General features: G+C 39.0%; 1 protein-coding gene across 7 annotated transcripts in view; it reads left to right on the forward strand.

The window, feature by feature from the left end:
* PCMT1 (protein-L-isoaspartate (D-aspartate) O-methyltransferase) overlaps window positions 1-14,289 on the forward strand; it is a 34,978-nt gene that overhangs the window by 2,107 nt on the left and 18,582 nt on the right. For all 7 annotated transcript variants that reach the window (XR_008557280.1, XR_008557281.1, XR_003615053.2 and 4 more), the window contains exon 2: window positions 13,235-13,339. Coding sequence is in view for 4 of the 7 variants with exons in the window: in XM_054722399.1 (XP_054578374.1) it covers window positions 13,235-13,339 (105 nt within the window). In the remaining 3 variants the exon portion in view is untranslated. The remainder of the gene's footprint in view (window positions 1-13,234; window positions 13,340-14,289) is intronic.

Genomic DNA, 14,289 nt, shown 5'->3' on the forward strand with positions numbered 1-14,289 from the left:
GGACATTTACATGCTGAGGCAGTATTAAGTGGGATTTAAGTTCCCCATGCACATAAGTTCAATATATTGTAAATGTTTTTGTAAAATTTCTTAAAATGATCTGCTTGCTCTTGCAATGTATACACCTGAAATCTTCTATATACAAATTGTGTTTAAGTAATTTTCCACTGGTTAGTTATCTTAGTAGACACTTGGCTGTGGCAGAAATTTGTAATCAATCAGGCTTTTAATGTCTCTCTTTTTTGGGCCACATTTGCAGTAAGCCAAGACTAGATCTTTTCCCAGTGGTTTTATAATCACTTTAATGTATTGCCTTGCTATTCTTAGTTGAAATTTCTGAAGATGTTTTTCTATCAGCAAATTTGGTAAGAAATATTTAATATACAAATTAAATGTTGCAAAGATTTAGTTTTATATTAGGTCTATGGTAAGAGAAAATTAGAGTACTGTAATAGCTTAGACTTTTTGTAACACTTGTGTAACTTTAGTTTCAGCTTTTTGCTGAAGTAATTCTAGCTAATGGATTTTCTTTTTTCATATTAGTTTGTTATAAAAGTAATAGTTGCTCATGCAAAAATTTCAAATCGCATAAAATTTGAAAATGTCTCCCTTTTTCCTGGTTATTCCACTGTTGTGTATTCTAATTAAATTTTTAGAAAAAGACTAAAATGTGATTATATTAATAGGAAGTGAAAAGGGATCGGCAAACTGGAAGAGGAAGCAAAGTACAGTGTTGATTTTTTTAAAGAAATGAAGTTCATGATTGGTTTTGTCTTAATATGATAATTGAAAATGCTGAGTTTTTCTTTCATAAGATGTACCAGAAACATGATTGTGTATGAGTTCATAGTTGACATACCACTTATAGGTTTAGACTGTAATGGCATATCTCATCATTACTGTTGTAATGGCAGCTGCTCTGAAGTAACTTAGAACAGGGGTCTAGAACCTAAGCATGCTTCTCAGTCTCCTGGGTCACCGGAGAGCTCATTCAAAACCAATGAAGGCACATTGCTGAGGCTCCCAAGAATTTGTACAGTTGACCCTTGAACAACACGGGTTAGAACTGAATTGGGTCGACTTATAAATGGATTTTTTCCCCCAGCAAATATACAAGCAGTCCTTCGTATCCCTGATTGAAAGCAGTATCTCCCATCCGTGGTTGTGAATCCGAGGATGCGGAGGGCTGACTGTGTGCATTATTTTCCGTCATTTTATATAAGGCACTCAATTAAGCAAAACATCCGCGGATTTGGGTATCTGAAGGGGTTTCTGGAATTAATACCCTGACGATACTGAGGGACAATTGTACTTTCGTTTTGGGGGGATCAAAAGTTATATCCAGATTTTCAGCCAGGGGTGGGGGTGGGGTAGGGGGCGGTATCAGTGCGCCTAACCGCCGCGCTGCTGTAGGGTCAACTGTATTTGTAACGAGTTCCTAAGCAATGCTGCTGCTGGTCGGGGACTGACCACATTTTGAGACTCTCTGGCGTGGAGAATTTGTGTGTAGAGAACTGAAAGTTACAAGGTTAAACTCGGCCAGTGTTTCAGTTGAATCAAAGTTGTATACATGAATAAAATAAAATTTTAAAAAACGTCTATAGCAGTCCTGCCCAATTGTTCTCTGTCATGACAGTTTCTCTTCTGTTTAGTACTGTAGCCACTAGCTACATGTGGCATTGAGTGTTTGAAATGCGGTCAGTACAACTGAAGAACTGGATTTTTGTGTTATTTCAATTAACAAGTAGTCACATGTTAATGGTTACCATACTAGACAGTGCAAGTCTGTAGAAATGAAAAATATAGTTATTTTATAATTATGGGCTAAAAATGTGCTCATGAAACAAATCGATGTAAAACAGCTGTAAGCGTGTTTAATCTAGAGAATGTGACAATTTAATGTTGGTTTGTTTTCTATTTTTATGGGGATAATTTCAAGCTTTGGTAAAAATGAGGAAAAGAGAAGGGGCAGGACTGGATGAGGTTGAGAGAGAGGGGTGGTCTCCTAAAGCAGGTCTCCAAGCCAGAATGGTTGTGGGAGGTTAACTCTTTTTTGCCCCCCTGGGCTGACATGTAGAGCAGTGAATCACTGGGGCAGAGACTTTTCAGCGTCCCCACTGAAGACCCAGGGTATCCTCTGTTAGGGATTATATTAATGAAGGTATATGTGGGGAGTAGGATAACCCAAGAGAAAGTGCTGGAACCGCAGCTAGGCACAGGTGACTCCAGCCAGGTGTTACTAAGCCCTTACAGCTGAGCGATTGTGCCTGCAGAGGACCCAGGGGAATAACCCCCTGCCCTCTCCTTTGAACCCTGGCAACTGCCTGCCAATCATGTTGTTTGTAGACATACTTACGATTTTTATCACACTCATCATCTCCATCTCACCCCAAGCTTCTTAAGCCCCCAACATCTAACTTCCATAGAGCCTAGCATTCTCCAAGGGTTTGGGAACATTTTACCCAAGTTTGCTTTAGTGTCTCATTTTGAACAGTGTTAAGTCCAACACACCTGCATAACGGTTACCAGCTTGCAAGAGCTAGAGGTTGGTGCTTTAGTTTTACATCCAAATTAGTATGTCCGACAAATAAATGCTCTAGAGCGGTGGTCGGCAAACTGTGGCTCGAGAGCCACATGCAGCTCTTTGGCCCCTTGAGTGTGGCTCTTCCACAAAATACCATGTGTGGGCGCGCACGTACAGTGCGATTGAAACTTCGTGGCCCATGTGCAGAAGTCGGTTTTCGGCTCTCAAAAGAAATTTCAATCGTTGTACTGTTGATATTTGGCTCTGTTGACTAATGAGTTTGCCGACCACTGCTCTAGGGGTGAACTTGAAGTTGTCACACCCGCTCTTAACCACAGTCCCATTAAGGTCTGATTATTAAACCCAGGCTTCTCAGAACAGTCACAGCCCCACTTGTTTTGCATTTCTGTTTTGTAAACCACATCACTTTGTACAAAGACAACATTTCTAGGGTCCTTTTTATTTCCCATAACTCCCTTCACATCATTGCTTCTTGATAGATTGCATTTGCGTTGCTGAGTCATCCATTGGAGCATCTACCATGTGCCAGGAATACACTCCAGACAAAAATCAGGGGAGTATCAGAAGTGTTTGCAAGGGCTAGAAGGTTGCAATTTAAAATAAGGTAGTCAGGGTAGGTGATGTTTGTCAAGAAATTGTTGACACTTGAGCACTTCAGTAGTTTTGGACACATATTCCAGGTAGAGAACCGTTGTCATAGAGGCCCTGGGGCAGGAACAACTAGGGTAGAATTTCCTGGAGCACCAAGGTAACCTTGCAGGAGAAAAGCAAGTAGAGAGGGTACAGCTGAGGGTAGAGGGAAAGTATAGATGGAGTCTGAGAATCCCTGAGACTTATCAAAGGCCCAGGTAGGCCATTTCAGGAACTTTAAGCTTTTACTTTGAGTCTTGGGAGTTCCTGTAGGTTTTAAGCTGAGAACAGTGAGAGCTGATTTTCAACCTAAAAACACATACTCTGGCTGCAATCTGGAAAACAGACTAAAATGCAGGTGGTGGTCAGGGGCCAGGAGTACAAGCCAAGAGATCAAATTGGACACACCTGCAATCCATAACCCAGAACTTGCTTCTGTAGAAGTAATAGCCAAGGAGAGACAAAGAATGATTAACTTGGATACGTGTTGAAAAATAGAGCCAACTGAATTTCCCGTTAGATTAGAAAGTCAAGGGTCACTCAGACGTTTTAAGCCCAAACTAGAAAACAGTTAAGTACTTTACATATTCTCATTTACCCTTTCTCCCAACTCTGAGTGAAAGACAGTAACACTCCCCCCCGACACACACACACACACACACACACACACACACACACACACACACATACACCCAAAGGTGAGGCTCATAGTAGCACACCTCAGAGTCCTTGTTTTTCCCCTGTAAGCCCCCAAAGCTTCAGCAAAGACCAGCCTGGAGCAGTCTACCCTTCCTTCTCCCTGCAGCTCTGCAGCCCTTGCCTTCCAGCTCCCAGAAAAATTCGGATGGGAAGGTTAACTCGTAACTAACAGACTTCAAATGCTGTACTAGCCACTGAAAACAATGCTAACAATTGTTCTTTTACGTAAAAAAATTTCAATCCACTGCTCTAACACATCAGTTATTTCTACTTTATTTCATTTACACCCTGATTGTGTCACTTTGTGCATATACTGTAATGTATTAGATTCTGTCATTCAGCCAACTGTTTGACTGTCTTACTGTATGTCAGGCACTAGGGATGCAACAATTAACAAATCAAACATCAATTCTCTCTCGTAGCTTACTTCTAATGGAGCAGACAAGTAAAATATATGTCACATGGTAAGTGATAAAGGGAAGGAGAATAGGGAGTGTGGCATATTAGGCTTGCAGTTGTAGGGGAGGAGGCCTCACTACAGTGTCATTTGAGCAAAGATTTGGTGGAGGGGAAGAAATTCAAGCCATGCACATAGAGCTGGGAACTGGGCATTCCAGGCAGAGAAAATAGCAAGTGCTAGATTTGGATTTGGGGTGTGGGAGAAATATTGGAGTCAAGGATATGACACCAGGGTTTCAGGCCTGGGCAACTTAGAGTGATTAGCCATTTTCTGAGTTGGAAATAATAAATAAGTGGGCAGCAGGGAGAGAGAGAGTGTGTGTGTGTGTCTGTCTATGTGGGGGGGCGGGGTGGTGCAAGAAAGTGTGGGAAAGCAGTTTATTTTGGGGAATGTTCCATTTGAGATACTTGTAAGACATTTAAGTGGATACCTTTAGTAGGTATTTGAATATGTAAGAATTATGATAATTTGTGTCTATTTCTGAAAATAAAATAAATTGTAATTTAAAATTCTAGTTAGAGTATCATGTACTAGCTACTAGTAGCATAACTATGGAAAAGAGAATATTCTGTTAGTTTTATCATGTGCATCCAAGGGCCAACTGTAGCCAGCTAATAAAATTCTAAGGGACTGTTTTCAGAAATTGGGGCCTCATTTAGACCTCATTTTAACTTAAAAAAAATATCCTCGCCTGAGGATATGTTTCATTGATTTTTAGAGAGAGGGTAAAGGAGAGAGAGGGAAACAATGATCGGTTGACTCCCGTACATGCCCCAACTGAGCATCAAAACCACAACCTAGGTGTGTGCCCTGATTGAGAATCGAACTGGTGACCCTTTGGTACATGGGATGATGCCCAACCAACTGAGCCACATCAGCCAGGGCTGAACTATACATATATTTAAGAAAGATTAATAAAAACAAGATCTCCCTGGCTGAGTAGCTCAGTTGGTTAGAGCATCATCTCAATATGCCAAGGTTATGAGTTCAATCCCCACCAGGGCACTTACAAGAGTCAACCAATGAATGCATAAATAAGTGGAACAACAAATCGATGTTTCATTTTTTTCTCCCCCCCCCACCCCACACACTGCCTCTCTCTCTCTCTCTCTCTCTCTCCTCTCTCTAAAAATCAATAAAAACTTTATAACAGTAGCTTGAACAAAATTAATTTCTGTCTCCTGTAACAATCCAAGTGTAAGCAGTTCAGGGCTAATCTGGTGGTTCCATGGTGTTGAGGACCTGGGCGCCTTCTGTCTTGTTGCACTTCCTAAAGTCTTTCCCTCAACTGCAAGGTTGAAGATGGTTTACCTCTATCATTTCCATGTTCCAGCTGGTGGGGAGAAAAATGAGAAAATTCCCCATTTCTTTGAAGGGCATGATATGGAAGTCGTATACATAACTTCTGCATATGGTCCCTTGGCAAGAACTTAATTAATTATAAGGCAACACATAAGTAGATAATGCACCCAATTAAAGTTCTACTGTGAAAGAAAAGTCCCTGCCACACCTACATTTTGCTAAATGGAGAACACACACACACATGCGCATACGCACCCTGTAATACATTTATATAACTACATACTATCTGTGATAAGATTAGGAGAATTTAAAAGACCTTTAGTTAAGTAATATGGTTAAAAGACAATACAGAAGGGCTTATGATGAATAATAATGGTTACATGCTGTGTTCGTTTCCACCCCCCTGACTCATTGTCTAGAGTGAACCATTTTTAACTGTGTTTTTGGTTCTTATAATTATCTTCATGTCTCAAAATCATATGCTTAATCTGCTGTCTTTGTTTTATCAACTTTAGACATCATTTTACTGACCTCCTGCTAAGATGATGAGTTGTTTTTTTTTTTTTTAATTTTTTTACAGAGTGGAAGAGAGAGGGATAGAGAGCCAGAAACATCGATGAGAGAGAAACATCGATCAGCTGCCTCTTGCACTCCCCCTACTGGGGATGTGCCCGCAACCAAGGTACATGCCTTGACCGGAATCGAACCCGGGACCCTTGAGTCCGCAGGCCGACGCTCTATCCACTGAGCCAAACCGGTTTTGGCGATGATGGGTATTTTTACCGTATCAGCCTATTCCTTCCTCATATAGTTAACATCATAATTTTTTTGTCCTCTTTTTGTGGTTACCTTTGTAACTTTGAGTAATATACTTTAACCTCGGTTTCTTGTTGCGTAATTTATAAACTGACACTGCTTCTTAACCCTTCCACTTTGTAGAAAGGATATTAGGGATCGCTCATCTCATTTTCCAACTAATTAGCAGCTTTAACATGGTCAAAGTTAACATGTACATTTTGTTCTGAGCAGTAAATCTTTTGTACTTTGTTGATTTTTAAATGTTGAAAATCAATAACCATAATTTTTTATATGACTATGTTAACACTTTGTTGAGCTATATAATGTGCTATGCGTTTATTCCCTGCTATTGTCCAATATCACAGATTCATTTACTGTTGAAGAGGAATAGTCAAATTTTTCCCCCTTTTTTACACTTCTTCAGTTGCTTGAAATTGTGCCATTTTTAATTTTCTTCATATCTAAATTATGACTCTTGTGTAGTGTTTTTGTTTTTTCTTGGAATTAATCTTCTTCTGTACCCTTCCTCGCCCCTCAAGTAAGAGAAACAGATACCTTCTTAATGTGGCTCTAATTTTTTTAGGATTTTTACTAGAGGCCCTGTGTATGAAATTAGTTGCACTGGGGTGGGGGGAGTTGTCCCCTCAGCCTGGCCTGCACCCTCTCGCAGTCTGAGACCCCTCACTCCTTACCGCCCGCACACTTGCTGCTCCTTACTGCTCGGCTTGCTGCTCCTTAGCGCTGCTGCACTCACCACCAGCCATGAACCTGACTTCTGGCTGAGTGGTGCTCCTGTGTTAAGCGTCTGCCCCTTGGTGGTCAGTGCACATAGCAACCAGTTGTTCTGCTGTTTGGTTGATTTGCATATTAAGATTTTATTATATAGGATTATATGGCTTATAGCTTGCATTCAATTGCATTCTCCTTTTGAATCTTACTAACTTCTCATCTGGATCAATCACATATTTGGGCCAACAGTAGCCGTTGTTACAATTATTTAATTAGAGTCCTTGGTCTCTGGGTGCAGGAAGATTGGGTATGTATGGTTCTAAAGCTGTTCACTGTTTCAGAAAGCCTAATAGTAATTGCACGTTTCCTCATAATTAAGGCTATACATGCAGAGTGAAACATTAAATTACTTTGCTGTTTGCCAGAAATATTTCAGGGTATTGGCAGTTGTATATGTCAGATTACCAAAAATGGGAAAATTATTTAATAACTTAGTAAATATAGCTTGGTGTAGGCATCTTTCAAAATATGGAATTGTGGGCAAAAATAAATAATAAGAACACTGTGGTGAAATTTTTGGAAAACACCTGATAATGGCCTACTGAAGCTTATTCTGAGCCATAATGTGTTCAAACTTTTTCATAAATGACTTGTGACATGCGTTTAAAAACCATTTAGGGTTTTTAGTAAATTCTATATTCCTCTATAGATTAAGGAAGCAGCCAAAGAAACTCACATGAGTTTGGTAGAAATATATTAACTAGCTTAAGGGAATTAATATATTTAATTTACTTTTATTTTTAGAATATGTGTGGAGCAATATGTTTGATTTTAGATGTCACACTTCAAGTACCCATCTAGAGAAGATTGAATAAGTGAATATAATGATAGTTTTAAAAACTGATGGATAATTGGAATTATTGAGTGAGGCTGCTTAACATGAAAAAGACAAGGCTTAAAGTGATCCTGCTATGTCTTTAGATGTGTAAAAAACATTGGCTGGATAGAAAATTCAATATATTCTTTGTGACTTCAGAAAGAGAGAGTAGCACTAGGTTCATGAAAGTGAGTTATAAAGAGGGAGATTTCATCTTAATGCAGGAAAGTGTTCTGATAATTAGAGTGGTCTGAAGGGCTGTATCACATCAGTGGAACTCTTCAAGTAGAGATCCTGGTATTGATTTATGAAGTTAGACTTGATGGCTTCTAAAGGCCTCTATGACCTGGAAAGTCTATGAATCACCTCTCTGGAATTTGAATTGCATTCAGGGCTAATGAGCCACTCAAGAATTATTTTGGGAAATGAATTAGTAGAAGTCACTAAGCTATTTGAATATGTCAGTAGCAGAACAGTGAAGTGGTCAGTAAGAACCTAATATCTCATTTTGAATGGCCATGCCCCTTATTTGCTCTGTTATTTTGAACAACTTAGTTTCTTTTTTGTGTGTGTCATATTTGTATTGTTTTCAGAGAGGGAGAGAGAGATAGAAACATCAGTGATGAGAGAGAACCATTGATTGGCTGCCTTCTGCATGCCCCTCACTGGGGGTCAAGCCTGCAACCTGGGCATGTGCCCTTGACAGGAATCAAACCCGGTACCTTTCAGTCCACAGGCTGACGCTCTATTCACAGAGCCAAACCGGTTAGGGCTCACTGTTTTTGTTTGTTTGTTTGTTTTAAATATATTTCGTTTTATAACTCAATCAGTGTAGTACTCTTTTAAAAATATATATATTTTTTTATTGATTTCAGAGAGGGAGGGAGAGAGAGATAGAAACATCAATGATAAGAGAGAATCATTGATCGGCTACCTCCTACAGGCCCCCTACTGGGGACTGAGCCTGCAACCCGGGCATGTGCCCTTGACTGGAATCGAACCTAGGACCGTTCAGTCTGCAGGCTGATGCTCTATCCACCCAGCCAAACCAGCTAGGGCTCACTGTTTTGTTTTGTTTTATTTTATTTTATTATTTAATATATATTTTTATTGATTTCAGAGAGGAAGGGAGAGGAAGAGAGAGATTGAAACATCAATGATGAGAGGGAATCATTGATTGGCTGCCTCCTGCACGTTGGACCGAGCCCGCAACCCAGGCATGTGCCCTTGATCAGAATCGAACCTGGGACCCTGCAGTCCGCAGACCAACGCTCTTATCCACTGAGCCAAACCAGTCAGGGCTCACTGTTTTATTTTAGTAACCTTTCAGGTAGCTTGCTCATTAGTGTAGAAATATTTTCTATTTGAATTACTTTATCCAAAACTTATAGTATTTTAAAATGAAGAGATGATATGTTTGTCTGTTTACAATGTTTCTCTATTTGGTGTGCCTACATTATTTATAAATTTTTAAAAATCTCTTATTTGGAGGCCTTGTATTTATACCTTTTATAGTATCTCTTTAACCTCCTTTTTCTTGTTTACCATCTGGTCAATCAATAGTAAATGGCAACCTTTGATTCCTTCCATTACCTATATGACAGTGATCTAATTCTACTTTTGCCCTTTTTTCTCCTTCCATTGTTGATTGTTTTTTTAATCCTTACCTGAGGATGTTTTTTCCATTGATTTCTAGAGAGAGAACAAAACATTAACGGGAGAGAGACACATCGATTGGTTGCCTCCCACACCCATCCCCACTAGGCCTGGGGAACCTGCAATCCAAACCTGAAAGTGAACCCACCACTCTGTGGTCTGCGGGCCGACACTCTAACCACTGAGAAAACTGGCCAGGGCCTCCCATTGTTTTTCATTGCATTCTTTCTACTTCATCTGAACATGTAACTTTTAAGTATTATTATTTTACCCAGGTCTCCCCCTTATTTTAGTTTTTACTGTACAGTTGCATATGTGTCCTTTGCTCCTCTATCTCTGGTTATCTATTGATTAGATGGCACACATCTTCTAGAATATTCCCTAGAAAAGGCTTGTGTGTATAGCATTCCCTGAGTTCTTGCACATGCAAAATGTTTTTCTTTGTATAACCTTGATATTTGAAGGACAGCTTGGCTGGGTATGAAATCCTTGGCTTACATTATTTAAAAATCAGCTTTATTGAGGTAGAATTTATATGAAAATTCGCCACATTTTAAGGTTACAATATTAAAAATTTGACGAATAAATATAGTCTTAACTACCACCCTAATGGTTATAGGACAAAGGGTCAGCAAACTACAACCCACAAGCCAAATTGCCTGCTGTCTCTTTTTGGAATTAAAGATTATTTTAACACAGCCATGTCCTTTCATTAGTCTGTGCTGTTCTTACAGTACTGTGGCAGAGTTGAGTAATTGCAGTGAAGACTATCTGGCCTGCAAAGCCTAAAATATTTACCATTTGGACCTTTACAGACATTTGCTGATATTTAATATAGAAGATTTCTTTCACTCACCAAGTTCCCTCATGCCCCTTTGCAGATAATCTCTTTTCGCCCCCGATACCTAGCAACCACAGGTTGGCCTTCTGCCCCTCGAGTTTTGACTTTTATAGAATTTGATATAATTGGAATCAAATAATGTATAGTCTTATCTGGCTTCTTTCACTGAGATTAGTGCTCTTGAGTTTCATCCATGTTGTTGGATGTATCAGTCATTTGCTCCTTTTTATTGTGGACTTGCACTTTCCTTAAATTTCTTGAAAATGCAGCTTCATTCTTGTTTTTCTTTGTATGTTGGTGGTTGAAACCTTAAGAAACCTGACTGCCTAAATTTTTTCTTTTACCCCTATTAGGTATTTAATCTTTTGCTTTGAAGTTCTGAAGATATTTTTTTCTTGCCTTTAAAGTCTGATAGTTTTATTGGTGGATGTCTTGGTGTTGTTTCTGGTAATACTTTTACTCTCTGCTAAGTTTTCTTAGAACATAGTTTTAAATATTAGATTCTGTTAAATCAGCTGAAATGTTTTTATTTGCCTTTTGTTTCCCATAGATTTGAATGGAGTTTTTTCTTTTTCCTATTTTTACAATTCAAGAGCAACTTTTGTTAGTATGGTGACTTGCAGTTTCTTTAATGACTGATGGATGATATTGAAAGTAGTAGTGGGAAAAGGGAAGGAGTTGGTGGATCTTGCTCTTTTGTTTCTGCGGGATCCTTAATTTTCTTGTTTCTTTCATTTCATTACCACTTCAAGTGGCACCATCCTTTCCCTGCTTACCAGATTGTCCCCCAGAAATAATGTTTCTCCTGGTTGCCACCTTTAGTCCCACTAATTTTTTTTAAACAACTTTTCTAAAGTATAATTTCATAACCATATCATTCACCCATTAAAATTTTTTAATTTAGTGGTTTTCAGCAAAACCTGTTTTGGTTAAAAAAATTATTTCTGGATTATTAAAATCAAGATTACAGATTTTAGATCTGTGAGTACAGGAATGATGCTATGTTATTTATTCTTACTAGAGGCCCAGTGCACAAAATTCGTGCACGGGGAGGGGGTTCCTCAGCCTCACCTGCACCCTCTGGCAATCTGGGACCTCTGGCTCCTAACCGCTTGCCTGCCTGATTGCCCCTAACTGCTCTCCCCTGCCGGCCTGATCGCCCCTAACCACCTCTGCCTTGGCCCCTACCACCATAGCTTTGTCCAGAAGGATGTCCAGAAGACATCCGGTCTAATTAGCATATTACCATTTTATTAGTATAGATAATCCTAAGCATGTCTGTGTCTGGTGTGTACCAGATAGTCAATAAACATATTGAGCTAATAAGGGCTTTATTGAAAAGTTAACTATGTGCATGCTACCATGAGGGTTATTGAAGTTTAACATACTATATATTTAACCTTAAAGAATTGATAAGTGGGGAGACAAATATATATTATTAACCTTGCTTTACTTTCTGAAAATTTTGTTTCTCTTGGATTCTGTAGTTTATCTGCTTGATTTTCATCCACCTCTGTGGTTGCTCCTTGTCATAATTTTTGAAGGCTCCACTTCTTTGCATTTCTCTTAAATGTTTACATTCGTTTTTCTTCTCTGTGTGATCTCTTCTGGCCACTTTAGTTCACTTCCATTGCTTCAGTTGCCGTCTATATAATTAGAAATCTATATGTCTCCTAGATCTCCTTCCTGAGCCACAGATATCCATGTGTTCAGCTGACTATTGAATATCTCCATTTGTGTGGTCCATGGCCCCTAACTGTATAAATCAGTTATCCTTTTCTTCCTTAACTCTGGTCCTTCTCCCAGATTTCTCAAATCAATATATGACAGCATCTAAACCATTTCCCCCTCCCCCTTTTCCAAATCTAGTCAGTCAGTTGTGTGTGTGTGTGTGTGTGTGTGTGTGTGTGTGTGTGTGTGTATGGTGGGGTAAAAGAAGGTTTACAGTTGTGAGTACAGGAAACAGTTTATTCTTATATTATTATTTCTTGATTATTTTCCATATAACAATTGGAAACCTACCTTTGCCCACCCTATTACCTTCCAAATATGATTCAAATCCTTCTACAATTTTACTGTTGTCATTGAAGACCAGGTTGTGATTACTGGACCATTGCAATAACTTCCAATCTTGTTCTCTTCCAATTCAGCCTCTTCAGTACAGCCAAAATAATTATTCTAAAATACATCTGATCAGCCGAGACCGGTTTGGCTCAGTGGATAGAGCGTCAGCCTTTGGACCGAAGGGTCCCAGGTTCGATTCCGGTCGGAGGCATGTACCTTGGTTGCGGGCACATCCCCAGTGTGGGGTGTGCAGGAGGCGGCTGATCGATGTTTCTCTCTCATCGATGTTTCTGACTCTCTATCCCTCTCCCTTCCTCTCTGTAAAAAAATCAATAAAATATATTAAAAAAATAAAATAAAATAAAATACATCTGATCATCTTTTTTTTAAAATATATTTTTATTGATTTCAGAGAGGAAGGGAGAGGGAGAGAGCAATAGAAACATCAATGATGAGAGAGAATCATTGGTAACCTTTCTCCTGCACACTCAGTGCAACCTGGGCATATGCCTTGACCTAGAATTGAACCGTGACTTCCTGTTCATAGGTCGACGCTCAACCACTGATCCACACCAGCTGGGCACATCTGATTATCTTATTTCCAGCTTTAAATATTTGCCTCATTCATTTCAGAAAATGGAATCATCAAGACAGATAAAGTATTTGAAGTAATGCTGGCTACGGACCGTGCCCACTATGCAAAATGTAACCCTTATATGGATTCTCCACAATCAATAGGTAAGCTTTGAATTTCTGAAAATGTCAGTTTTTACTCATTTACTCTTTAATTTTTCTAAGTAAAAATAGACTAGGACACAGGTATTTATTATTGCCTTGCTGGTTTGAATTTTATGCCTTTATAATAAAGTATTATATGTTTATGAAGCATCTCTTCTATTTTCTCAAATACTATATAATATATGTAGAGAATTTTAAAAACAATTTTTCTGAAAATATACTTTTAATTAAAATTTATGCAATTAAGCTGAGTGCTGAGTTGTCTTTAGGGACCTTAATGTTGACTAAGGTTGTTTTTCCCATTAGCATCAATTTTAAAAATTAATACTAAAGATAAGTGTACTTAAGTTATCATTGACTTCTCTGCTTCACTTTCCCTGCATTTTTTGACTTGTGCTTGATTTTAGAAAGTTCCATATTTAATTCCTTCTCCTGAAGCAGGTTTTTTGCTGAACTGCTGAGCCTTGGCAGTGGGCGCCTTTGAGGCTTAGAAGTGCCTCAGGATTCTGTCGGCCAGCTGCCATGCTTTCTTCTTTTGAAGCACTATGACAGTCAGCAGCAGAGAAGATCCTGGGGGCTTCTGAACCCGAAGGCACCTGCTACCACCGCTCAGTGAAAATTGCTTCAGAGGCAGAAGCAGGTAAATACATTTTGAGAACGCAGTCCCGGAAGAAACAAATTGAAAGCTGAAAACTAAGAAAAGATTGTGTGAATTTACATCAGGTGATGGTATAAGAGTAAATTGAAATAGTTTCTTAGTCTCTTAAGCCACTTTGCTGGTGGCTCTAGTTTATTTTTAAGTTGCCAGAAATATGAAGCAGTTTAATTTTGCAAAGATTTTGCGTACCTATTATATATAGAAGCTTATTTTATTTTTATAAGTCTGAAGAGAAAACAAGTTATAAACTTACCGACTCAACTTACTGCAATTCTTCCTTTCTTAGCCAGGA

This window comes from Eptesicus fuscus, chromosome 10 (assembly GCF_027574615.1).
Source record: "Eptesicus fuscus isolate TK198812 chromosome 10, DD_ASM_mEF_20220401, whole genome shotgun sequence".
Lineage (NCBI taxonomy): Eukaryota > Metazoa > Chordata > Mammalia > Chiroptera > Vespertilionidae > Eptesicus > Eptesicus fuscus.